We start from the raw sequence: 24,791 nt of genomic DNA on the forward strand, positions 1-24,791 counted from the left end.
AATACTACGGCTCTTGGTGGATGATATGGCCCTAGAAGATTAGAGTGAGCCTGCAACAAGGTTTTTGAGTCCGAAAGACCGCAAGGGTTGGTTTGGCTTTGGCCTCCAAAGCCATGGTTTTCACGTAACGCCTCGTAACCTCTGCGACTGCAGATTGTCTTCCATGGCAGTTTAGACTTCTGCAAAATCAGAAAACAAATAGCGGAGAAATCTATTTTATTTATTCATTCAAACCCTATGAGGATTACGAATCGTGAAAACTTTCAAGTTGCAACATACAGTTCTGGGTGCCATTTACTCACTCCTTCAGGCACATCGCAGGTTAATTTCCTCAACAACCGCCGTAAAAGTCTGATCAGTCGCCCTAGACTAATACCTATGCTCATGATGATCTACCAGACCATCCTTCTCCCTATCTTGGGCATGGCGTCGCTATTTAGCGTCGCACTTGCCCAAGCATCTCAACGTCCTTCTCTGGATACTGCAAGGAACCCCCTCAACTGGTGCGGTCAGGATGAGAAGGTTCATGCGTTAGGAAGAGAGGACGATTTGGCTGCTCTTGAGGCATTCTCTAAGCGCTCCTTGAACACAGAGCAATCCTCGATTCACATACCTGTCAATGTCTTCCTGGTCGGAACGGAAGAACAGCGAAATTCGGTCAAATACGTAACTATCCCACCACTTGCTCATCAGAAAGACCATTACTTCAGGTCCAATGCGCTGACTTAGACTATCTACCTAGAGAATCGAAATCCGTTACATCGGAACCACCCTCAATGACGGCTACGCCACGCACGGCATCACTTTCGGCCCCATCGAGACATACGAGGTCGCCAACGACACCTACGCCAACATGAACCACATGGAGCACCGACATGACAAGACTCGGGAAATGCAGAGAGCGCTTCGCATCGGCGGGCCTGAGACTTTGAACCTGTACATTGTGCCGAAACTGGATACCGGCCTCATCGGATACGCCGCCTTTCCCGACTTATTGACAAACCCTTTCAGTATCGTGGGAGCGACAGGGACGTGGTTCGACGGGGACGCTGTCGTCATCGGCCACAGCGCTCTGGATGGCACTCTGTTCGCAAAGGCTGTGATCCACGAAACGGGTCACTGGCTGGGGCTCTACCACCCGTTCCAGGGCTCCTGTAAGGTCCCCAACGGTGACTACATCCCAGACACGCCGCAGTCGCGGCACGAGAACTATGAGTGCAAGCCCAAGGACACGTGCCCCGAGTTCCCAGGCGAAGATCTAGTTTGGAATTATATGGCGTACTCGTCGTGGTTAGTTGAACTTTTTCTGTGAGAGCTGTGTACATGATGAAACGATGATGCTGATGGTAAATGCAGTGACAAGAACCTATCTTTCACCCCAGGCCAAGCGTAAGTAACAATCTATATCTCTACGCCCCCAATCTTTGGCTAACACGTTGTGCCGCAGCCTTTTCATGCGTCAATCTTGGTACAATTTCCGCGACGCCAAGACCAGAGACCTTCCCGCGGAATCGCGAGTCCCTTATCGAACGACACCTAACAAGGACATGATTGTCCGTTCAAGATTCGGGAATGCGTAGCTTTTCGGAGGCTTACCACTTCGTGTGGCAGTGTGAACAGCGTCTGAAGTCTGGAGGATCGGTTTCGACCAGTTGGTACAAAATTGAAGTGTGCCGAGCGGACTGTAGTGTTGCTGGCCTTGGGGTTTCTTCAAAGAGCCTGGCTGGGAAATACATCAAGCAGTGTTCAAACTAAGGGCTAGGCATAGTCTGATGCGAGGCTAGTCAAATTCCACTTCAATAACATGCTGTGCTCTGTTTGCTCTTCACTCACTATCTTCTAATCACGGGTACATCTCAGTTCGGTAACGTGAGCCCTAGTCCGCTATGCCGTGCAGCCCCACTCCGGCTCCGGCCCAGATCCGCGGGCCGGAGCGACATCGGAGGTAGTCCAAATCCAGAATCCTTTCAGAATCATGCGTGTTTTCTTTTTCGTTTTCCTTTTAACAATTGATGCGGTACTTAGTCAAGACTATCCCCGTTACTGTTGGGTACAAATGAACTGTTGGTGACATCCACTTAAATAACATGAACGTCCTGGGGACTTGGTCTGGACAGAGCCTGCGTCTGGCCAGCGGACCTATGTCTGCAAGTGGTGGACTTCAGGAGCTTACCACTTGAAGGGATTGAACCGCCCTTTTGTGATGAGATGATTCTCATGATACTGTATGTCTAGCTGCAGGAGCAAAATACCACTGAGATCCGAAGAGGCCAACTGAGCAGGCCTCACAAAAAATCTGCTTCAGTCGTGATTATATGAGGGTTTTCTTTATCAGAAAGTTTATTCACATGCCTTCGATACACTCCGAACCTCCCTTTCCGAGGTTACCTTGTGGCTATTGTCGTACTTGAGCCAGGTCATTTTCCAACATAAATGAACGAGAGGCAAATAAGCCAAACTGACATGTACGCCTTTTGGCTGGTTGTGGCCGTTGTGACCAGGGTTTCCCACAGTGATAGGGCGTGGCTTTAACCAGACTGGGGGACTCGTTAACCCCGCTGTGGGATGTCCCACTCAGCCCCGCGAATCTGCCATGAGGGACCCCACGTCAAGTCGAGTCTTTTCAGCTTCACTTGCATCTATTACTTCAGATAGCCATTTATCTCACTTCTCATAAGGACTCAAAAGTACATTTCTCGGCCGTCTTCAGAGAGTCTGAGTGTTGGTGTCCTAGCTGAAACGCAGGTCACCGAGCCACTCACTACTGCCATATCATCTCACCTACCCGAGAAACAGCCTCGATTTCATCTACAAACTCATCCTTCATCGTCATTCCATCGCTTTCACCTGCGCAGCCTAACATGGCCGACCTCATTGTAGCCCAACACGGGTCCGAAAAGGAAATCAAGTTCGCCTCATCGACACCCGCCCAGCGTGAGGCCGCATGGCGCCTCAACGGCGTCTCATGGGCCCCTCCAATGTCCCTTGAGAACTACATGGCCCGCGAAGTCGCGCTCTCCAAGACGGCCCTTTCATCTCAGTGCAACTACTACGTCCTCTTCAACCCGGCCGATCCAGAGCACATCATCTCATCCTGCGAAGCCACCGCCAAGACCCTCCTCATCCGCGATGCCTCCTCTTCAACCCCCCGCGAGGAAAAAGCATACGCCATCGCCTCCGTTTACACCAACCCGACCTACCGCGGCCACGGCATGGCAACGCGGCTACTGAACAGCCTCAAGGAAGCCATAGATGCCGATGCCAAAGCCAGCGCGCTCTACAGCGACATTGGTCTCACGTACTACGCCCGCCTCGGCTGGGCCGTCTACCCGTCCCTCCAAGTCTCCCTCATCGCGGACGACGCTTCAGTCCTACGCAAGCCCGACGGCGTACAATACCTCGTGGAAAGCGAGGTCCCCGCCTATTGCGAAAAGGACGTCGAGCTCCTAAAGAAGAAGCTCGCGAAACTGCCCGAGGACGGCAAGACGCACGTCGCCTTCGCACCCTCGGCCGACCAGATGCTCTGGCACTTTACGCGCGACGGCTTCATGGCCAAGCAGCTCGCTGGCCGCGAGGTGACGCACCGCGGAGCAGCCACCGTCGACGGCAAGGCGTGGGTGTACTGGGACCACGACTTCCGCGAGAAGAAGCTCAAGGTCCTCCGCGTGGCTGGCGACCCGGAGGCCGACGTGACCGCGCTGCTGCAGGCTGCGGTGATTGAGGCCGCCGAATGGGGACTCGCGAAAGTGCTGGTCTGGAACCCTGACGAGGGCGTCTCGGCTTCCGCGAAGAGTGTGAGTGACAGGACTGAGGGTGCCGTGCGGGTCGTCTTTGACGAGAGACTTGATGGCAGCATTCCCAGTCTGCGGTGGAAGGGCGAGGGTGAGGTTGTGTGGGAGGATAATGAGTACTATGCGTGGTGCTAGATGGCTATGGAAGAGCGCATTGTTGATGATCTCATTAAGTTACGATTTCTCCACAAATGCTCAAGAATTTCGGATGTCAACACAGAGACCATTCTATTATTCCGTCTCTTGCAACGCCAGCGCTTGAATCAATCCCACAAATGTAATTTCAATGGCATTCATAATCCCATCAGCAACCAAGTCCTTGTTTCCAGAAAACGAATCTTTTCACCGCCCGCCCTTACCAAAATACGCATCGATGACAGGGAAAGACAAGCCTTTCACACTTTTCTTTCCTTCTGAGCCTTCATTACGATGGTCTTCAAGCATCGCAGCTATAATTTCCTCTACATTTTCACAAAACATCTCAGCCGTTCCTAGCTTTACGGCTTCCTGCACGTCGACTCATATGGCCTCCCGCTGCGCGAACGTCAGTTGCAAGCCAAGCTTCTCGTCTTGCTCAAAGACCAGCAATGTCAACTTGCACTCCAGCCGCTTCTTCCTGTCAGGAGGAAGATGAATGTCGACAATGTCAATGTGCCGTTGAATCTGCTCTCGCATGCTGTTCATCGATCAGGTGGCTGCTGTCCACTTTCCGACCACAGCGACGCACCGTTTGATATCCGCTTCTGAAAAGGGTGACTGGTTTCTCTCTGTGGTTTCTCGGGCGGCTCTTTTCGCTGCGATGTGTATCTTGTCTATGACTTGCGTGAGAGCAATACCAATGACGGCGTATCGTACTTCCCGCCAGACCATCTCCCACAAGAGGCTCCGTATAGTGTCGGAGATCTTCCTCTCAGAGTTGATTTCTAGCAGTAGCACGTGCTACATCGCGTCCGTCGTCGTAAGTCGCGGATGAACATCGTACTTGTCATCGAGTATCACGACATCATCCGTTCTTGCAAAGTTATCGCTGAAAGGATGAATGAGCGTCACATTGACAGGCGGCCCCTTCCAATTCTTCGCCATCCGCACAAATTTACCGACAATGGCAAACTCCTACTCACCGACAGACCAGATGGTGATGTAAATCATGCAACCACCGAGAACCGTTGTAAGATAGGTGAAGAACTTCCAGAGAGACTCCACATTGTTGTTGGCCTCCTTGAACTGGTCCAAATCGATCCCGGCGTCTATCATGACCTCTGTCTTCTGGACCAGGATCTGGTCCGCGAGTGACGCTATCGCCGATTGCGCCGTCTTCCCGCGCGTCCAGATCAGATATGCCGACGGGACGTGCGACGCAGACTTGCGCTGCTGCTTTTTCCAGACCAAGGCCTGCTGCGGATCCGGGGCGTCGCATTCTCCCTGGATCACTTTTGTCTCATGAGAGTATCCCGATGGAACGTATTTCTGCTCCATACTGAACCATTCAATTCACGCTTTTGACGTAGTGACCTCATATGCAGCTTGCAGCTCCTGGTGGAATCCTGCTTGGACTTCGAAATTCTTGAACAACTTCTTCCGTATCGCTTTGAAAAGGTCTGCTGTAGGGTTTTCAGCGACGTCTAGAACGAATTAGCAGGATATCATCGTTCCCACAACGTCAAATTGCGTACATTTGAAAGCTTGGTGCATCGAATGCCTTTGAAGCCGCAATACAGCCTGGTGTTTGTCTATGGCGTGGTTTGTCATTGCCTGCCTGACATGAAAACATAGCTCTGCGTCCTCGCGGATGTCTCGTTGTGTCTTCTTCATCTTCGCCACTAATTCTCCATATCTGACCTCAAAAGGCTGTAAAAAGGTCGTTATCGCGCGCTCTGCACTTTGGTTAGGAGTTGGAAAGCCATCTAAAGTACTTAGCTTAACAACGTACTTAAAATATTTTTCTCTGCATTCTTCGCATCTCTTATGACCTTTTCCAGGAACTCAACGATCGCCGCATATAGTTCGGACGAGAACTCGAGCATTCGCGGAGTCGGATACAGCGCGATGGACCCTCGTATCCTTTACAGGTCCCGCCCAATGTCAATCATCACATCGATAACTTTGGAGAGAACGTTCGAGTTGTTCTTCGTCACCTATTCTCCAGTGAATAGAGTGTCATCTGCTAAGAGTGGTGAATGCCTACCAGGAGTACAAACTTCAACCCGCCCCAGATCAACGGTAGACCTGAGACCTCCGCTTGCGACAGAATATCAAAGACTCCCTGGGAATGATCCAAGCACTCGATAAGTTTCTTCTTCTTTCCTTCCCTTAGCTTCGCCTCTTTAGTACGTTGTATATCCCAAGCAATCCGATGAAGGTCTGCTTTGAGTCACTCTGCTTGCCAACAGTGCTTTTCGATAGAACTGCGGCAACTTCGTCCTTATTGAGATGAGAGTGAAGTGACTTGACAGCGTTTCTGTACGCTGCCTCGGCTTTCCTATTATGTCTCTCAGCAATTACTCCCTGCGAGACTGCCGACACCAATGCAGTCCTTCTGCCCAAAGGGCCTGAGTCCCCAGCACATAACCGCTTTCTCGGAGCAAACTCACTCAAATGTCGACCGATCAACTCCTGCTTCGCCTTCTATCGCGTCATCAGAGAAGCGCCGAAAGACCTCGTTATGGGATTTCCAGCGGATGATTGGGCTAGATGCACTCTTCGGGCTCCCATCATCGCGGCGCCAGGACGGTGTCCGAAACACGACACTGGTGTTCAAGGAGGGGAATCGGTGCATGGCGCCGGAGCATGTCGGCGAAGTTTGGATACCAGTTGTCTAAGGTAGCAAGAGCTTCTCAAGTCGTTGACAGGCTAGCGACGTATTGTAAATTTGAGAATTACACTGCTTGACTACCAGTGTTCAATAGCTGAGATTCCATTGAGATTTTGATTCTTCTGCAAATTACCAGATAGAGCCTTGATACGATGAGCTCTCGACCTCCTTGACACCAAAACCAATAGTAAAGAGCCACCACAACTGTTCAGGGGGCACCTCGCGAGACCTTGACAGGGCCCTACGACTGCAGCTGTCTCCCTCTGGTTCACGTCTGCAAAGCTTGGGGCATTATTAGACGAGGGGCGTGAGAAAGAAAGGAGAGAGTGGGATTATGCAAAATTCATTGTTTGCCCAAGACCACCAATCAGAATGAGCGCAGCTTCGGCGTTGTCCGTGGTGTCGCCGGCTGGTGCCACGAACAAGAAACATGCCTTTTCGTGCTGAGGCTGGTACTTTCCAACTGTTGAGGCCTTTGGGCATGAACTATTAGCGGTCCAGATGAACAGAAGACTGGGCTGAGGTCACATTTCCAGCTGAAGACTGATGGTGCTACCAACTACCATCATTCATGATGGACTTCCCGAACAATGATCTTGAAGACGAGCTCCAACGCCTTCACTGTGGCGCATTTGTAACCCCATTTCTTTTCTCGATACAAGCCCAGTATGAGGAGTGTGATACAAAGCGCCACTATCAATACGGCACGCAACAATGCCGATATTGCCGAGTATGGGTGACAGAATAGTATGCTGGTCCACCCCTTGGCCGCCAGCCTTCTTAAAACCACTACCATAATGACGATCATCACTACGCCTTTCAAAGCATATTCCTCAAGGATTATGGGGAAAACATCAAGTTACAACAGTAGGTGTATCAGTAGCAGTGACAGCAACGATGGGAAGAGAGGTAGGGTATTGAGCGGCAACTTTATTGTAAAACCCCTTGCTCAGCTCTCCAGCCACACGAATTCGACCTGATTCATTGAGAAAATGGGATATAGTGGCGCATATGTCAGCCGAAACAGACCTGCAAAGAAGCCCGAGCGGGTTCTGCCGTCGGCCTGGTATTAGCATTCCTAAAGCATACTTGTGCCAGCAGGAAGGCCGGAAGGAAATTGGCCAACTGAGATAACTAAGTGAGTCTTGCGCCATTGATGTTACACGTAGAGATCATGCCCAATAGGCGATGCTCTCTATGTTGACAAGCATGCTCAGGCAAGTGAAGCAAATGGACAGAAGTCGTAGAATGAGGTGACGATCGAGTATTGGCCCCGAGTCCGAGGAGGAACCCCGAGAATAGAGCTCATTTTAGCCTGTGAACCAAGTGGGTCAGGCGGACCGGAGCCATGCCGTGCTCGGCCCCGTTTCCAGATTGACGGGCCAGTGACAGGCCGAGAGATGGACCCTGAAAACGGGGGACATGCAGTAAAGCGGATCGCCACGTGACTTTATCGCTATGATAAGCTAATGTTGCCATCAAGGTGGTCCGTCACAGGGGTTCGAGTCCCGGTTGCGATTTTGGGATCCAGAGAAATTAAGGGAAAGAATTGTTCGGCTCGGCGTTTACTCCAAGCAAAAAGAGTCTACGTCTCACAAACATCACGGTCCATGACCTAGGAACGACCTATACTTCGCCTTTTGCCCTCCGGCACCTCCCGTCAAACCATGTCCATACGCCATCCCAGCGCAAGGTCCCGGGCGGACCGCGACAATACGAGCCTCCTTGCCCCCGATACGTACGACGACGACGCCTCGTCCATCCACAGCACGCGAAGCGACCAGGACAGCGACAGTGATGATGACCAGTTGCAATTGCGTGCGCGGAACAGTCGCGAGCTGCGCGCCGCCGACAGTCTAGTTTTCATGGAAGAAGAGGAGATCGAAAACCTCGTCGAGGAGACACGCAAGAAAAAGGAGCTGCAACGCCGAGGATCTGGTCTCGCCGTCCCGAACCCACTGAAGTTATTTGGTCGAGGCCCAGACGGCCAACGGCCCGGATCCAGAGATGGCTCATCGGAAAATCTTCTCGACGAAAAGGACAGGCGCCAACAGCGACGTATGAGGAGGAAACAGAAAAAGGATCGGCTGCTGGAGAAGGCGACCCACGGCGAGGACGGCGAGCTGATGTACGAGATGGAAGAAGGGGCCATGAAGGAGGGGAGCTCGACTGGTGAAAGCAGCGAAAGGGACGATAGCGACGAACTCGACCGACAGAGACTCAAGATTGTAACCAAAGCGAAGAGCGATAAGAGGAGGACTTGGCGCCGTTGGCTGCTCATACACAGCATGATTGCCGTCGGCTTCGCGATCCTCTTTCTGGTGGCCTGGAAGTTGTCAATCGGTAGTAGGTCGGCACACAAGGCCGACTTCGTCAGCAATGGCACAGCGCTCTTCGCGCCAACAACGATCATCATCAGTCTCGATGGTTTCCGCGCCGACTTTTTGCAGCGCGGGATCACGCCGAGGTTGAACGCTTTCGTGAAGGAGGGTGTTTCACCAAAGTACATGCTCCCGGCTTTCCCGTCCGTCACGTTCCCGAATCACTACACACTGGCGACTGGTCTTCATCCCGAGAGTCACGGAATCGTTGGAAACACGTTCTGGGATCCGGACATGCAGGCCGAGTTCTACTATACAGATCCGGCGCGCAGCCTCGATGCGAAGTGGTGGAGTGGAGAGCCTTTCTGGGTGACAGCCGAGAGGCAGGGTATCCGTTCCGCGATCCACATGTGGCCTGGCAGTGAAGCGCACATCCTCGGTGTTGAGCCAACATTTCTCGACAAGTTTAACGGGAAAGAAGTACTCGACAACAAGGTCAGCAGGATCCTCGAGTTTCTTGACAAGCCGGGCATGGAAGACAAGACTGCCAAGGTCGAAGACATGCGCCCACAGCTCATCGCTGCCTACGTGCCTAATGTCGACGCGGATGGCCATAGATACGGACCGAACAGCACGGAGATCCGGGTCTCCATTGAGTCGGCCGATGCTATGATGGATCAGCTCTTCCTGGCTCTCGAGCAGCGCAACCTTACCAATATTGTCAATGTCATTGTCGTGTCTGATCACGGCATGGCCACAACAGATACGGCGCGGCTGCTTCAGCTTGAAGATCTCGTCGACACCTCGAAGATCGAGCACACCGACGGCTGGCCGCTGTACGGCCTCCGGCCCAAGAATCCAGATGACCTTCAGGGGCTGTACGACGGCTTGGTTGAGAAGTCCAAGACGAACCCCAACTTTGAGGTCTACCTTCGCGACGTCAACATGCCCGAGCGCTACCACTTTTCCAAGAACAAGCGTATTGCACCCCTGTGGATCGTGCCCAAGGCTGGATGGGCCATTGTTACAAAAGAAGAGATGGATGTGGAGAAGGCGCTGAAGGATGGTACGGTCTATAACCCCCGCGGATTGCATGGGTACGATCACGAGCATCCTCTTATGCGCGCCATCTTCATCGCCCGCGGGCCAGCTTTCCCTCATCCGCCAAACAGCCAGATCGACAACTTTCGTAAGTTTGCTTCGCAAGTATTATGTCATACCACAAGCTCGGACTAACGTGAGTAGAAAACATTAACGTGTACAACATCCTGTGTGATTCTGTTGGTCTCATCCCCGAGCCCAACAACGGCACTCTGCGCCTGCCGCTCACTACCATGGGCACTCACAAGTCCGAGGACACGCCCCCGGAGCCCGAGGACCCTGTGCCCCCGTACACCACAACCCAGGTCCCCGCTCCTACCAGCACGCCACCAGCGGGACAGTCGGCTACCCCTGATAAGTCCATCCAGGTGGACCCCGTTCCCCAGCCGACGCCTTCCGCGCCGGCGTCGAACGATAACGAGAAAGGAGATGATGAAGAGAGCGAAGGAGCCGATGAAGACGCCATGCAGAAGGGCAAGGAAGCCATGATTGGAGTTTGGGATTGGCTCAAGGATAAGTTTGGAAAGGTTTGGGACAAGATCAAGGGGTCAAAGGGGGATCAGGAATCGGAGGAGAAGGAGGGATCGGAATGATTTTCTCGTGTAGAATTGGGTACATGATTTGGCGTTCATGGGTGGGAGGCATATTGTGATTTTCTCTTGATACTCCCGGCAATTCTCTGTATTTTCTATAGACTGAAACCCCCAAGGTTACTTTTTCTTCTTGATCGCCAGAACTGACCTTTGACCCTTCTAAACTGACCTGCTTCGCCTGTTGATAGCTGCCGCTGGGAAAGTCTCGATGCTCCCTCAACTCTCTATAGCCACTAATATCAACCCTAGACGCGAGAGCGGAAACCTCCGGTTCGCAATTGAATATTAGCCCGGAAAATGAAGCCGTCAGCAACACAGATCTCCACGAGAGTGCCCATGCTCAGTGTGTAGCTTCTATCAGGCTCTAGTTCATCTGACTCGCTCTTCGCTTCACAACGTGACGGTTGTTGACGTAATTATCGGCCTTCTCATAGCCATAGTTTACATAGCTGCTATGGATAGTGTAAGTGGGAGATTCTGCTTCGAAGCCATGTTGAGCACTAAATGTGGCTACTTTGACCGTGATCAAATCCGGCAGAGTGGTGCCCAGTTCGTCGCATACGAGCACGTCGTTTATTCAAAAGTACGTCGTGATGAACTTCTGTGCTACCCGGAAGAATTCGACATCCTTGGTTCCCCAATCTTTGATGACGCGGGCGGAGTCCGGCTCGAAGAAGCTGGTATAGAAACTCGACTCTGGAATGATCGCCAGGAAATATCTCGACGAGTCCCTCCGGTGTCGTTTTGAGGGGTGTGATGATAGCCCACTCATTGCCACCATGCCCATCGATCTTCTGGCTTATATGAAGCCAAGCGTTGGTGTTCTTCTTGACTTCTCGAAAGGGATGAGTGCTCGGATGGAAGAGGAAGGCGAGTGATGCTTTGTCCATTGTCCAGTCCTCCGTCAGCTGGACGGCGACGGTTCTCTCGGTACCCATGATGACAGTCGATGTTCAGCTTCGGTTTGGTGGGGCTGCAGATTGATTAGACTGTGGTGACGGAATAAAGACAGTGCAAATTTACCTGTTCGAAAGTGCTGGGTAAGGCAGACTGGTTTTTTTTCGCAGTTGCTGCTTTTTGGCGAGAAAATCCTGTGCGCCGAGAGAAGTGGGTTGGAGAATCAGAAAAATGATAGTTGAAAGAAATCCCTTTTTACACTTCTCGGTAAGATTCATATGAAGGAAGGACCTCGGAATCCTTTTGTGGTACTGACAATACCGAAGTGTTGCTCAAATGATTGCGCAGGGAAGGTTCGAAGAGAAGAACAAGGTAAGTTATAGAATTACGAACATGACGAAGACCACATCACGATTCATATTCCGTACATGGTCAAATGTAGTATTCGGCAGGGGATCCTTAGTGAAGGACATCTATTTTACTCTTCATCCACATCCTCCACGTGTACGCTTCTTGATTCTTTCAAAAGGCTTTCGATAACCCCTACTCCAGCTGGGTTTGCTCGTCCAGTCGTGGCTCTAGTTGAGTCTCGGATTGCATATCAAGCAATGGTACAAATCTAGCAGTCCAAGTTAGAACTGAACTTTACCCCTGTCCAATAATCAATATCACTTACCGGGAATGTCAACGCTGACGTACAATCAAGTACTGGACTGGCTCTTGATAGCAACAGGACCGGCCATCTGCAAGCCATGCTCGACAAAGTCGCGAGGAATAGTTTGCTCGACGCCAGGAGCTCTATAACCCGAATGTCTACCGGTGCTTAGGTGAAGCTTCTTGGCCATGATGATATGGGGCACGTCGGTGGCAAATTGGTCGCAAACAGCCATATCGCCGGCCCTGAAGGACTTCTTTTCAGCCTGAGGGGTATTGGTGCTAGTCTCTGTGCTGCGATTGTGCGTCATGGGCGTCATGTTCTTAAACTCCGGAATACCGGGTCCATTATCCTTGACAATTCGAATACCAAAGCGGAGGAACCGGGTCGGGACGTCGACCCCCGCGTCGACCCCGGGGATCATGTAGTCTAGGTCTGCTGAACAGGCTGAATGGTGATGAGGGGGTTGTCAGATGGGCCTTGCGGCTTCTGGTTCAGGGCGACAAGGGCTGCGGTGCTTGTGGCAAGGCGACGAAAGGGCACGTGGTCGGATGGACAAGGAAGGCGAACCTGGCATTGAATTCGGTTCATTCTTCCTCGAGCTTAACGGCTACTCGAGGAGCGATATGCAAGGTGGTTTAGGTGTGCTTCTCGATAGGAGTCGATTCGGGAGGGGACTGGTCGTAGGGGGACGACATCTTCAATGTGGTGTTGACGTTAGTGAAAGCCGGACCAGGGGAGTTCTGTCGGCGGGGGACTACATCTTCAGCGTATTGGAGCAAATATGGGAGGAGAGCGCTCGTGAATGACCGTAGTGCCAATAGCCGAGAGAAGCGTGGGAGATTAGAGCCAGATCTAGCTTTGGAGATCCCGGATCCAGTACTTATGGAAAGAGCTCTACGGTAACCTTACAAGCAGTTCGTTATGGAGAAGAGGCAGTACCACTTGGGTACGTTGCCTTGAGTGTCTTGACAGGTGGAAGGAAGCTGCTTCATCATGCAAACAAAAACATAATATCAAAGGCCACGAAGAAAAGAGTTCACCACCGGTGTGGCTACATCTCTTGGTGCTCATGCTGAAATTCGAACTCGGGTACTCGCTAAACCTGTCGTCGAGTAGGCTAGTTGGCGCATAATTGATTGTCGACCTTAAACCACTCTACTACCCAGCCAGTTTGACCTGACCCGTCGGCCTAGACTGGCGCCTGTTGGCTGGTGATGGGAATGGGTTTGAGGGGGGGGGGGGATATAAAGGCTTCTTACTGTGTGTATTCAATTCAAGGTGGTGGAGGTAAGGTGTCACGTGTGGTATCTTAGGTCCGGTGGTGCTTTGCGATCAGAGGTCGGTCTGAGGCTTGCATGTGAGGCATCAAAGATCCTGAGTGAGGTTCGACTGACTTCGATTTCAGCGTCAAAGCTGCTCCCTGCTGCCTCCACTGACCGCCACTCGTAGAAGAGTAGAGAAAAGCTGCAGCGTCCTGCAAAACAGAGACACTTTAGCCAGGCCTTTAAACATGTTGCCAACGCCCTTGGTATTTACAGCATGGCTCAATCATGTCTTGCAGAGAAATGCAGTTTCACTGGCCATAAGCTCTTAGGAATTCCAGCTATGACTCTCAGTAGTACTACGGTATGGAAGGCCCTTAAACCTTGGGGTTCTGTTGATCCATCCTACTCCAGAAGCCTTAAGAGCAATTACCCGCCTGGCCTGCGAGTGTTCTCTGTTTCAACTTCACTTCTCCTGCTCCTCGAACATCCCATAGAACATGGAGTCATTGCCGAATCTGTCGCCATTAGCTTGCTGTTCTGATTCATCAGCTTAAGAGCGCAGCTTACCGATACAAATGCAAATCGATGCCATCACCAGTTCCAGATATTCTAGGGTGATATCAAAGCTTTGGACCAAATGTTCGGGTTTTCGGGCCGGGCGGGAGCCCGTACCTCACGAGGCTATAAGGAATAAGACAGTGTCTTCTCTGTCCATCAACAGGCCAGCCTGCGCCACGGACTCTGAGAATCATGGGAGGGTGCATGGAGAAGTCCTCGTGCGTGGCCATATCGCCCTTCAAGAAGATTCCTACTTCTCCAGAAGGATACCGGGCAGCTAGAGCATCGTATTCGGGCACTCTAGGCACGAAATCTCGAAGAACAAAGACTTCAGCGCTGAGATAAGAGACCGGAATCTCTACCAGGCGCTCATCATACGGGTGTTCATAGTCCTCCAAGGAATCCCAATGAATACTCCCGCTTCCATTTGCATCCAAAAGAACCGGTAGGGACGGGTAGTAGAGTGCGATGCAGACCCATTCGCGATAGTCACTGGCTTTCCGGAAGGGTTCTTGTTTTGGAAGCCAGGCAATGGTGTCTTTTTGTAGAACGATGAGTTCTGGAAAGAAAAGGCGACCAGAGCCGTCAAAGTCGTACATTTTGCGAACTCGATTAATGGGAGTCCAGTCGTGCTTCAAGACCACAACGATACCCCAGGGGAATCCCATTGCGTTGTGTGATGTAACGTGTTGCTTGGTGCGTTCCGGGAAGAATTGCGGAAAAGCCTCCAGAGTGAAAGGATCATACGCAAGCTGTGTGGATATAAAGCCGTTTGGGGATTGGAAGATGCAGATAGCCAGAGATGATGTTGTTTACAGGTAGAATAGTGTCGTCGTTGAATGTGCTGTTGTTTCGTGAATATGGGTTTACTGGGGAGCGGATATGCAGCAGTTCTTTCCAGGGTATTTCAAGTTCAGCACTGGAAGCGGCGTTAAGCAAAGAGGTGCTTTCCCGTCGAACTCTTGATACATGAATAGTCAGGAACGACGAAGATGAAGTCGAAGTACAGGCGAGGAAGCATTTGCGCCCACCTCCTGCCTCTTGCTCCTGCTAGAACACCAGAGGCAACAGCCATCCAAGCATTCATTCCAAAGCACTTCTCTTGAAAGGGCCAGATGAGCCTGATGACTTTGCCAAAGGCCAACATCGCACCATTTATCAGAAGACACTACACGATCATACATTTAAGGTAGACCGAGTTCCGCTAGTCGTTCATGACTACGCAGACTGGACTAGCGAGGTGATAACAATGTAAAAGACCCTTAAAGCATTATACTTGCCCACGCGACATGTATACCGCCAATAGACCAAGTACGGCTTTAGTTAGACTAGAGCCGCACTTCGGACTGCCTCTTCCATGAGAAGGTTCAAATGCCGGCCGCGGAAGTCTCTCTCTAAAAAGAAGCTGCGATGAGGTGTATGGCCATGTCCTCATAGAACAATCTGAATAGTCTAGATAGCGCGCTTCAATCGATTGATTGTGCTCGATGCCAAGATCTCAGGCAGCTGGACACCGGTTCGATTGGGAGCGAGCCTGCCTGGAGCAATATAATGACAACGATGTTGGTAGGCTCATGGATTGGACCTCAGGGAGATTTCCTATATATATATACTGTGCCCATCATACGTTGGAACAGTTGTGCCAGCTAATTAGCATCCAATTGGTACTTTAGCACGCCTGAATGCGGTGTATGTAATTCCTGGAGATTGGAAACGACAGGAGAAACCCGTGTCGATGCCCGAGGACGCTAGTAGTTTCGATGAAATCCTCGCGGTATTATCTAGCTTCTGAAGTGTGGTAGAAGATGGAGGAAGAGGCCACTTGCCATCCCGTAGCAATCTCTGTCCTGAAAAGATGGTACCCAGCTCAGACAGGAGCTATGCGAGAGATTCTCAGTAGGGGCAGAGTATGCTCGGGAGCTCTCGCAAGTGTTCCGGCTGGCGGCGCTGAGGGGGAAGAACAATTCCAAAAATGCAACACGTCTTTTTATCTTTGAACTGGAATCCCATAACCAGAAACCTCCATCACTTGCATCCATACTCCATCCCCTGATCTACCGGCGTCACATCTCTCCCCTTTTTTCTTCCCATGATTTGCCCTCATCTCAAGCTAATCTTGCTACGCAGGCGAGGCGGAAACGGAAAAGCCTGGGCGCGTGTAAGCGAGGGGTAGATGTCCTCAAATGGGATACTACCTATACTCCCGACATGAATCCATGCCTGGAAAGCTTTCTCGCAACAAACGGACCAAATGCATCTACACCGGGATCTAGACACCTCAAGAAAGTAGACTCCATAGTACTATTATGTTCCATCTCGTGAGTTCTCGAAACCGGCCGATGGGGTACGTTCGTATGTCGACTTGCTCTCAACTCAGGAGACGTACGAGTGGCAGAGGTAGAACATCGTGTTCGGGAGATCGAAGGAACTCGGTAGTAGGTGAACTCTTCCATGTCCGTCAAAGCTCCGTAGGGAGTTGTCGATAGGACCAGAGCCTAATGATATCGCCTGGGGTAGACCGCTTCGAAACTGTGGTTCCTCGACTCGTCTCAAAATTTCCCAAAACAATTCCTGTCATATTAGTCCAATGAAAGCAGAATAGCAGCTGTCCTCGTTGTAGAGCAATCCCCAAACCTGCACATCACCTTGCGACTCGCTGGCGCTGTGTCGTCGCCTGCCCCACGGGTCTTCGTCGGATGACGTTGAGGAAGGTCATGTGACTTGCTCGTCGGCCTGGTGGGGCTGGCGGTTTCCGACGCCGTCCGTCGCCACCGCCGTCGTTCCTGTTCCTAATTAGGAAATTTATGAAAATGGCCAGCAGTCGCCGTAATGGAAATGCTCAACAACCTAGCCAAACCGACGTGGGATATGGGCTGGTTTAAACAGCATTCATGAAGGATGGAAGAGCTTTATCACGTGACGCTAAATTGTTTTTCTGTCTCGGAGTTCAGCCCCTCTTATCGCAAGCGCAAAAAAAAAAAAAGGCATGGAGGGGCATGGCATGGAATACCCCTCATTCTGCTCTCGTTTTTTTTTTCTTTCTCTTTGTGGCTCGGCGCTTCGTGCGAGGGAGGGGTCTTGCGCATGGGCTGGGGGCGGGCGATCGCACTCGTCTTGGTCTTATTTGGTCCTGGCGCCCCTCTCCGTAGCCCCCTCCTCCTACGTGTCACTGCACCGCGTTGTCCGTTGATGCTGCTGCTGCGAAATCTGGCCGGCCGCTCGATAGATTCTCACTTTATTTCGGGAGAGATGCCAACGCGATGGCAAATATGCATGCAGCCGCAATACTACCTCGCTGTCTGGGAAATCTCGCTCTGCGAGAACGCGAGAGGATGAGGATAATTGTCCCTTGACGGGCGGCGCAGGCGCTTAGAACGGGTTGTTTAGGTACCTTTCACCTGCACGTCACCCTTGAGGCCAGGATCTGTCGGACACCCATGTCTGTAATTTTTTTTTTTTTTGCCTCTTCTCTTTCTGAGATCAGATTTTTCTCAACCCCGCACCCCGTCAGAAAGCCGCATCAGCCACAATTCTTTTCGGAGTTAATGCACCGACGGTTTGTGAGAAAGAGGTCGATAATATGGACCCGCTTGGGTTGGCATTCCCTTGACCGATGAAAGAATAAGCAACACAAGGAGAATTCACAATGCCCCTCGATGGTCGATTCCTACGGAAACCAAAGGCAGACAAGGACCAGCCCCACGGAGGAGCCTTGGTTTTGAGGTGGGATGGACCATGGCGACGGCGACGGCGACCACGGCCCCAAACCAGAATGCTACGAGGAGGGGCCCCAAGCACCCGCGTGTCACCAAAAAGGTATGGAGGAGAAGGCTGTAGCTGTGCCAGAGGGAAAACTGCCAGATACGTGACTCATGCCGAACGAATGGGTTGGGCACACACTCTGACGGTCTGACGGTCTGACGGTCCAAGAGAGAGAGAGAAAAAAAAATCCTGGGCTTCGTCGAGGGGCAAGGAGGGGCCCAGGTTGGGCTGCGCGGCAACCTACCTTGTGTGTCTGACAGGGATTAGGCGGGGTGGAGGGGCAGACCGCAGAGTTCGAAGCTGTGGATGTCTTATCGTTGGCAAAGTAGATCGAGGTCACTCGGAACAAAGCGCTCCCTCTGGTAAAAATTTTTGTGTGTGTGCCAAACGGCGCTGTGTGTCTGTCTGTGTCTGGCCGGTGAGGTATGGGTGTGGATGGGACGAAAAGAGAGAGGCACCTCACTTGAGACGCGGCCGATGGTCTGCCTCAAGGTGGACTCCGACGATGAAAAAAAAAAAGATGAAGTGGCCCGACAACGAGGGGAAAGACTCAGGCAGGTAGGTCCATATTGCCCCTCCTTGCCTTCCCAAAAAGAAGGCGGCTAGCTAGTGCCCGAGGGAAAATTTGATCGTGATGAATGCGTTTGTTATTGTTCATTACTTTAGCTGGGCTGGCGATTCGACGAATTGACATCACTGGGATCTGCAGCAATGAGGCCTGGAGCTTCCACGGTGGGGTCGACAGGCCAGGATCGTTTGCAGCGCCCCCGCGACACAGAGAGCGCGGTGAGAGCTGCAGAGTGCCCCTCCATGCCCCCTTACCTGTGACATCAACATGCCATCCATCCTGTTGCCTCGACTCCTGCTGCCGCAACAAGAGCTGGATAAAAGTACAATATGCTCTTTTGAAGTCTTCAGACAATGAATCAGAGTCGGGAATAGTGATGTGGTCTGAAAGGACAAAAATGCGAATCATATCATATAGGTAGCTGGAACTGTATAATCATGGATAGCGACGATGAGCTTTACCGCCCGTCGCATGCCTTAGGCGCAGGAAGGAGAGGCTAAAGGAGGGGTGATACGATACGTACCTGCCTGGAGCGGCCCCGCTTAGTTCGTGCCGTGGCGAGACTGAACCAAGGTACAATGCGCTACTTGTCCGTGAGCCACGATCTGCTAAGAAGCCATCTACACTTGGAATAAACAACAACCACCCAACCAACCACGAAAAAACTGAGCCTGTGAGTGAAAAATTCTACCTTAGGGCAATTCGTTCAGGCAAGAGCCTTTGACCCCACCTTCCTGCCTTTCCATCCCTGCAGACCTTGTAGACACTAGCCCACTCCCCCTCCCACCTCTACTCAACCCACTTCGACCCTCTCACACTCACACTCCACCACCCAACTTTTCCACTCACAAACATACAAAAGCCTCGCCTGCCCACCAAAGCAAAGCTTTTCCTTCCCTCTTCTGCTCTTCGTCGTACATACCGAATCCAAATTTACGGATCACCTGTGCAGTAAGTATTGATTTTCCTCACCTCACTTCTCCTCACCCACACCTCCACCCACAACACCATCAATATTATTGTGAGATTTCATCGCTAACTCACTTTTCCTCAGCTTTTACCTTTCAAACACATCACTCGATCACATCCCACCGCCAAAATGGGTAAGGAAGAGAAGAACCACATCAACGTCGTCGTTATCGGCCACGTCGATTCCGGCAAGTCGACCACCACTGGTCACTTGATCTACCAGTGCGGTGGTATCGACAAGCGTACCATCGAGAAGTTCGAGAAGGAGGCCGCTGAGCTCGGAAGTACCATGTATCCCTTTCACGATGAATCCCACTAACATCCTCACAGGGCAAGGGTTCCTTCAAGTACGCGTGGGTTCTTGACAAGCTCAAGGCCGAGCGTGAGCGTGGTATCACCATCGACATTGCCCTCTGGAAGTTCGAGACTCCCAAGTACTATGTCACCGTCATTGGTAAGTTACTTCCCCTCGTTATTGCTCTCATTTCTCGCAGTTCCTGCCGAGATTTGATGAGCGTGATGAAAATGAATTTTTAGTTCACTCGCTAACTATTTCTTCTCAGACGCTCCCGGTCACCGTGACTTCATCAAGAACATGATTACCGGTACCTCCCAGGCCGACTGCGCTATTCTCATTATCGCTGCCGGTGTTGGTGAGTTCGAGGCTGGTATCTCCAAGGATGGCCAGACCCGTGAGCACGCTCTGCTCGCCTACACCCTCGGTGTCAAGCAGCTCATCGTCGCCATCAACAAGATGGACACCACCAAGTGGTCCGAGGCCCGTTACGAGGAGATCATCAAGGAGACCTCCGGTTTCATCAAGAAGGTCGGCTACAACCCCAAGACCGTTGCCTTCGTCCCCATCTCCGGCTTCCACGGCGACAACATGCTTGCCCCCACCACCAACGCTCCCTGGTACAAGGGTTGGGAGAAGGAGACCAAGGCTGGCAAGTCCACCGGCAAGACCCTTCTCGAGGCCATTGACGCCATCGACACCCCCAAGCGTCCCACCGACAAGCCCCTCCGTCTTCCCCTCCAGGATGTCTACAAGATCGGTGGTATTGGAACAGTGCCCGTCGGCCGTATCGAGACTGGTGTCCTCAAGCCCGGCATGGTCGTCACCTTCGCCCCTGCCAACGTCACCACTGAAGTCAAGTCCGTCGAGATGCACCACGAGCAGCTTACTGAGGGTCTCCCCGGTGACAACGTTGGTTTCAACGTGAAGAACGTCTCCGTCAAGGATATCCGCCGTGGCAACGTCGCCGGTGACTCCAAGAACGACCCCCCTCTGGGTGCCGCTTCCTTCAACGCCCAGGTCATCGTCCTTAACCACCCCGGTCAGGTCGGTGCTGGATACGCCCCGGTTCTTGACTGCCACACTGCCCACATTGCCTGCAAGTTCTCCGAGATCCTCGAGAAGATTGACAGACGTACCGGCAAGTCTGTTGAGAACAACCCCAAGTTCATCAAGTCTGGTGACGCCGCCATCGTCAAGATGGTTCCCTCCAAGCCCATGTGCGTTGAGGCCTTCACCGACTACCCCCCTCTGGGACGTTTCGCCGTCCGTGACATGCGCCAGACCGTCGCCGTCGGTGTCATCAAGTCCGTCGAGAAGTCTGCTGGTAACGCTGGCAAGGTACGTTTACACAACTCATCTCACTCTCATATCCCTTCATCGACTAACAAAACCATCATCAGGTCACCAAGTCCGCTGCCAAGGCTGGCAAGAAATAAGCGATCTAACTCACCAGGGTTGGTTGCTGAGTTCGCCCACGGCTTCACAGCTGTGGCTCACTCACTTCTACGGCTTTACGAATTCCCTTTGCGTGGCATGAGGACATTATGATATGGCGGAAAGCACGAATATCGAGAGGAAGGTTGGACCGGATGATTCTACGTCAAAAAAGCTTCTCATGATACGTGCCTAGTAGCACAAAAATAGAGTCCTAGAAGTGATTCCCAAGTTAAAAAAAACACCGTTCCCCATTATTGTGACAATGATGCTTCGTGATGTGATCTTCTATCTTTAATCGTCTGGAGACGACGTGTCTCCATCTCCCGTCGTTCTCATGCTCATCTAGTTAGCCACGCTGCAGTACTATGACAGTGTAAGACGAAACAATCTCCCATGATATGCCAAGACCCTGTGAGGCAGTTCGGTTCCGAGGTTTTAACACGCCTCTCCACACGCCACTGTGACACTGCGGACCTCACTATGGACCTAATTTATCTCATGGTCGCATTGATGAAGCTCATGCTTCAGCACAATCTTCATTTGTTCTGAGCCATAACGCTGACATCTTACTGATATATTGATTGAATAGTAGTAACTACTTAGATTGACGGACGAGACACAAGTTGGCCTTCCACTTGTCCACGCTAAGCGCTCATGCTCAGAAAGGAAGGTATATGCACTTTCACCTTCAGCTTCACCTCCACCTCCACCAAAGGCTGCTATCTCACCGCATCCTCAGTAAACCGTGCCCTATTTCAGTCATCCAACGTCGAGTGATTAATGGTTTTATACATCAGTGATAGTACAGTTGATCTACAATTAATTGGTACATGGTTTTAACAAGTCATCCTTCTTTGGTGTCTCGGCCTCGCCGCTCCCAGAAGTTTCAACGACCTCGTTGGCCGACGCTTCAGCATTGTCCTCCACAGGAATCTCAGCTTTTCCCTCCTCTGCTTCCAGCTGCTCCGCGGGGTCATCGAGCTCACTCTCACCAATAGCCTGCTCCTCTCCAGCCTCCGCAACTTCAATATCCTCGACCGCCGCCGCTGTCGTGTCCTCAACTTCCTTAAATTCTCTCGCAAGATCCCTCTCTCCGATCCACTTCACAACACCTCCTCTCACAAAGTCCTCTGCAATATCGAGGTACTTCCTCGCGTAGGCCTTCTGTTCGTACTTTGACAAGCTCGCGTCGGCAGGGGGTGGCACAGCTTCAAAGTTCATTTGAGAACGGCGACCGCCGTGAAGACCGGCCTCGATACTCGCCAACTGGATCTTGTGACCCTCATAACCCACCTCGAGAGTCCGACGCATCTCAAGGCCAGCAAACATGTACTTCACGGGCCCGGAAACGTTACTGTCGTCCTCGGCGGCAGGAAGACCCGACAGCTCGACCTCCGGCGGCGGGCGCAGGCGTCCTTCAAGGAGGTCTAGCTTCGCGGCCTCAATGTACTCGCGGAACGCAGACGTTTCGAGGGCTTCCGGTGACATGGTGGACACCAAAGGCTGCGAGAGCCGCAGATCGACGGGTTCGGAGGGGTACGCGACGTCGGTGAAGGTCTGGCTGAGGGTGGCGACAAGGCGCTTGGGGGTGGCGTTCCACGCCAGGGGGCCCTCGGGCAGGTCGTCCGGGACGGTCAGGTGGAGTTCGAGGAGATCGGGAAGGCTGCGGGCCGTTTCCTTGGCCATGGAGGGGTGTGGTCGGAAGTGGAGGAGAAGGGTAGTTATGATGGGGGTTTCCGGGTTCGCAGAGGTGACTGACTCCACGATGGGTGCAAGGCCTGCGGGAGGGGGGGAGGTAGGTGAGAAGATATGGTTCTTGGCTTTGGCTGCCTTGGCGATTGTGAAGCTTCCTTCGTCGTACTTGTGGAGTATCTGGCCGAAGGAAGCGATTGTCGAGACATACGGCTTGCTCCACGGAGCATCCGAATCCAGTGTCGGGGCCTTGTTGGTCAAAGGCAGAGGCAAAACGTCGCTCTCCGTGATGGTGAACGCCTTATCGGTAGAATTTTCTCGGCCAGCTTGCTTCACCCAGCGGGACCACTGTGTGAGCCTCTCCTTCCACGAGAGCTTCTCGTTGCCGCGAGGCTCGGCAACAAGTCTTGCCTTCTTCACATTGGACTCATGCTTCAAAGTGATGGACTGTTCTCTCGGGAAGAGGGCGGAGTGTAGCAGACGCTGAACGATGTGGCCCAGCTGCTCACCAGTTTCGTCTTGGTCTACCTGTTCGCCGAAGGCAACTTCAGTATTTCCGTGTTTGATCCACGACACCTCAATCTGCTCAGCTATTAGTTATGGCCATAACCGCAATACAATGACTTAGACGCACCTCTTTGCGCTTTTGACGGTCGATGAAAGTATTTGTGAGCTGGCCTAGGTTCCAGAGGAACTTCCCGTCGACGTCGCTATTGGCAAGCCAATCGGCTTTAAAATTCTTCACGATGATAGCCTTGGAAGCTTCGTCTAGCCTCTGTAGAATTGCCTGCGTCTTGGCCTTGGTGGCATTGATCTTTAATATCGAATCCGAGATATCAATGGTTTCGCCTGGATCGAGATAGGCCTCCCTGATGGCGTCCAGTCGCTGTTCTTGGTCTATTTGTATGTTAGACAGCATCGCCGTACCTGGGTCGCATTACTCACTCGTAAGCAGCGCAAAGAACCGCTCATCGATCCGCCCGCTCAGGTAACCTTGGCCGTCGACAATCTCCCTCATGGTCAAGCGCCAGGCCTCCAGCATGAGTGTCAATCCCAGCCTCTCCTTGGCTGAGCCATCGATTTCGACACTTGCCACGGGGGTCCAAGGTGTTAACACTTCTACAGAATCATAGAGTTGCTTCGTCTTCTCCTTGGGCGTAGTAGCAGCCCTCGCGTTCGCACGGCTTACGTATGCCCTGAGCTGGGCAACTGTGAAGCCATTGATGAGAACATCCAGCAGCGTATAAAAGTCATCGTACGAGACAATAGGGTCGGAAGGCCGGATCTCTTCGAGGTTCGATAGCGCCTCCTCCATCGTGAGATCCTTATCTTCAGATGCTAGGCTTTGGCTGATATCAAATGCCTCGGGAATGAGCTCTTCAACAGGCAATTGCTTAATGTCCCGGTGGCTGCGTCTCATGTCGCGCATGACGATCGCTTGGGCTTTTTCTCCCAGCATATCAACGTCCAATGCCTCGGACTGGAGGTACACACTACGATTGCCAACGCGACGCCTCGAGAGTCGGTCGAGGGGGTCTTCGCCGATGTAGTATCTTGTCAAAAGAGGGCTGCTTCGCTTCGTTGGCCCACGGGGCAAGGTGGGAGCTTCCGGTTCGGTTTCGATCGATGCGCCATCTTCTTCCACTGTTTTGGGTGACGCCTGAGAAAGTTTGTCTTTCTTAGACGAGACGTCAATTTCAGGCTCCTGCTTGCTTGGCGGTTCTTCATCCCTCCCTTCTGAGATTCTGGTAAGGCGCTCCCATGCCGATTCGGAACTATACGTCCGTCGCTCGAGGGGTTGGGTTCGAAAATGGGCGATTCGGAGTGAGCTATGAGCTCTCGGTCGGTCGAGGATTCGTAATTGGCATCGCAGGCATACACCACGAGCAAACACTGCTCGCGAAATCATTTGAAAGAAAGAAACGCAGGATAACGCTATATGAGCATTCACATGCCTTTGCGAACATACAACCATGTCACTCAGACCAGAGCTCCCAAATTTTTGCGACGGGAGCTGGTTGCGATAAGATAAGAGATAAGATAAGGCTGCGCAAACCGGCAGGTGCGAA

General features: G+C 52.1%; 6 protein-coding genes across 6 annotated transcripts; 4 read left to right on the forward strand and 2 right to left on the reverse strand.

Moving 5' to 3' along the window:
* Positions 1–387: 387 nt before the first annotated feature.
* BDZ83DRAFT_646023 (uncharacterized protein) lies at positions 388–1,580 on the forward strand (the record flags this gene model as incomplete). The annotated part of the gene is made up of 4 exons (XM_060509907.1): positions 388–666; positions 743–1,290; positions 1,357–1,389; positions 1,448–1,580. The coding sequence occupies 4 exons, from the start codon at positions 388–390 to the stop codon at positions 1,578–1,580; spliced, it is 993 nt and encodes a 330-aa protein (XP_060371575.1).
* Positions 1,581–2,500: 920 nt separating this feature from the next.
* On the forward strand, positions 2,501–4,398 carry BDZ83DRAFT_597772 (uncharacterized protein). Its single transcript, XM_060506914.1, has one exon. It carries the CDS (start codon positions 2,862–2,864, stop codon positions 3,924–3,926), a length of 1,065 nt encoding a protein of 354 aa, XP_060371576.1. The 5' UTR covers positions 2,501–2,861; the 3' UTR covers positions 3,927–4,398.
* BDZ83DRAFT_768401 (uncharacterized protein) lies at positions 4,119–6,567 on the reverse strand (the record flags this gene model as incomplete). Its single annotated transcript, XM_060515311.1, is given in 12 exon segments — positions 4,119–4,407; positions 4,611–4,730; positions 4,767–4,904; positions 4,917–5,213; positions 5,223–5,268; positions 5,287–5,413; positions 5,465–5,665; positions 5,722–5,852; positions 5,927–5,931; positions 5,977–6,152; positions 6,167–6,270; positions 6,383–6,567. Coding segments are annotated over 12 exon segments (1,572 nt in total). The 3' UTR covers positions 4,119–4,365.
* A 1,548-nt stretch (positions 6,568–8,115) lies between these two features.
* BDZ83DRAFT_597774 (type I phosphodiesterase/nucleotide pyrophosphatase) lies at positions 8,116–10,920 on the forward strand. The gene is made up of 2 exons (XM_060506915.1): positions 8,116–10,113; positions 10,170–10,920. The coding sequence occupies exons 1-2, from the start codon at positions 8,271–8,273 to the stop codon at positions 10,616–10,618; spliced, it is 2,292 nt and encodes a 763-aa protein (XP_060371578.1). The 5' UTR covers positions 8,116–8,270; the 3' UTR covers positions 10,619–10,920.
* Positions 10,921–18,951: 8,031 nt separating this feature from the next.
* On the forward strand, positions 18,952–21,429 carry BDZ83DRAFT_736880 (translation elongation factor EF-1 alpha). The gene is made up of 5 exons (XM_060513010.1): positions 18,952–19,277; positions 19,381–19,575; positions 19,626–19,749; positions 19,859–20,931; positions 20,994–21,429. Exons 2-5 carry the CDS (start codon positions 19,426–19,428, stop codon positions 21,027–21,029), a joined length of 1,383 nt encoding a protein of 460 aa, XP_060371579.1. The 5' UTR covers positions 18,952–19,277; positions 19,381–19,425; the 3' UTR covers positions 21,030–21,429.
* Positions 21,430–21,441: 12 nt separating this feature from the next.
* BDZ83DRAFT_597790 (mitochondrial inner-membrane-bound regulator-domain-containing protein) lies at positions 21,442–24,716 on the reverse strand. The gene is made up of 3 exons (XM_060506916.1): positions 23,668–24,716; positions 23,357–23,619; positions 21,442–23,304 (listed from the first exon to the last, which is right to left on the reverse strand). The coding sequence occupies exons 1-3, from the start codon at positions 24,695–24,697 to the stop codon at positions 21,850–21,852; spliced, it is 2,748 nt and encodes a 915-aa protein (XP_060371580.1). The 5' UTR covers positions 24,698–24,716; the 3' UTR covers positions 21,442–21,849.
* Positions 24,717–24,791: the final 75 nt, after the last annotated feature.

Source organism: Colletotrichum acutatum (genome assembly GCF_030867785.1).
Source record: "Colletotrichum acutatum strain CBS 112980 chromosome Unknown BDZ83scaffold_2, whole genome shotgun sequence".
NCBI lineage: Eukaryota > Fungi > Ascomycota > Sordariomycetes > Glomerellales > Glomerellaceae > Colletotrichum > Colletotrichum acutatum.

What these genes read in the sequence shown, in the direction of transcription:
- BDZ83DRAFT_597772 (XM_060506914.1), top strand. Translation starts at nt 2,862, where the DNA reads ATGGCCGACCTCATTGTAGCCCAACACGGGTCCGAAAAGGAAATCAAG.
- BDZ83DRAFT_597774 (XM_060506915.1), top strand. Translation starts at nt 8,271, where the DNA reads ATGTCCATACGCCATCCCAGCGCAAGGTCCCGGGCGGACCGCGACAAT. An exon ending in CAGCCAGATCGACAACTTTC is followed by an intron (nt 10,114 to 10,169) that starts GTAAGTTTGCTT and finishes TAACGTGAGTAG; the next exon opens with AAAACATTAACGTGTACAAC.
- BDZ83DRAFT_736880 (XM_060513010.1), top strand. Translation starts at nt 19,426, where the DNA reads ATGGGTAAGGAAGAGAAGAACCACATCAACGTCGTCGTTATCGGCCAC. An exon ending in GTACTATGTCACCGTCATTG is followed by an intron (nt 19,750 to 19,858) that starts GTAAGTTACTTC and finishes ATTTCTTCTCAG; the next exon opens with ACGCTCCCGGTCACCGTGAC. An exon ending in CTGCTGGTAACGCTGGCAAG is followed by an intron (nt 20,932 to 20,993) that starts GTACGTTTACAC and finishes AACCATCATCAG; the next exon opens with GTCACCAAGTCCGCTGCCAA.
- BDZ83DRAFT_597790 (XM_060506916.1), bottom strand. Translation starts at nt 24,697, where the DNA reads ATGGTTGTATGTTCGCAAAGGCATGTGAATGCTCATATAGCGTTATCC. An exon ending in GTTCTTTGCGCTGCTTACGA is followed by an intron (nt 23,620 to 23,667) that starts GTGAGTAATGCG and finishes ACATACAAATAG; the next exon opens with ACCAAGAACAGCGACTGGAC. An exon ending in ACCGTCAAAAGCGCAAAGAG is followed by an intron (nt 23,305 to 23,356) that starts GTGCGTCTAAGT and finishes ATAGCTGAGCAG; the next exon opens with ATTGAGGTGTCGTGGATCAA.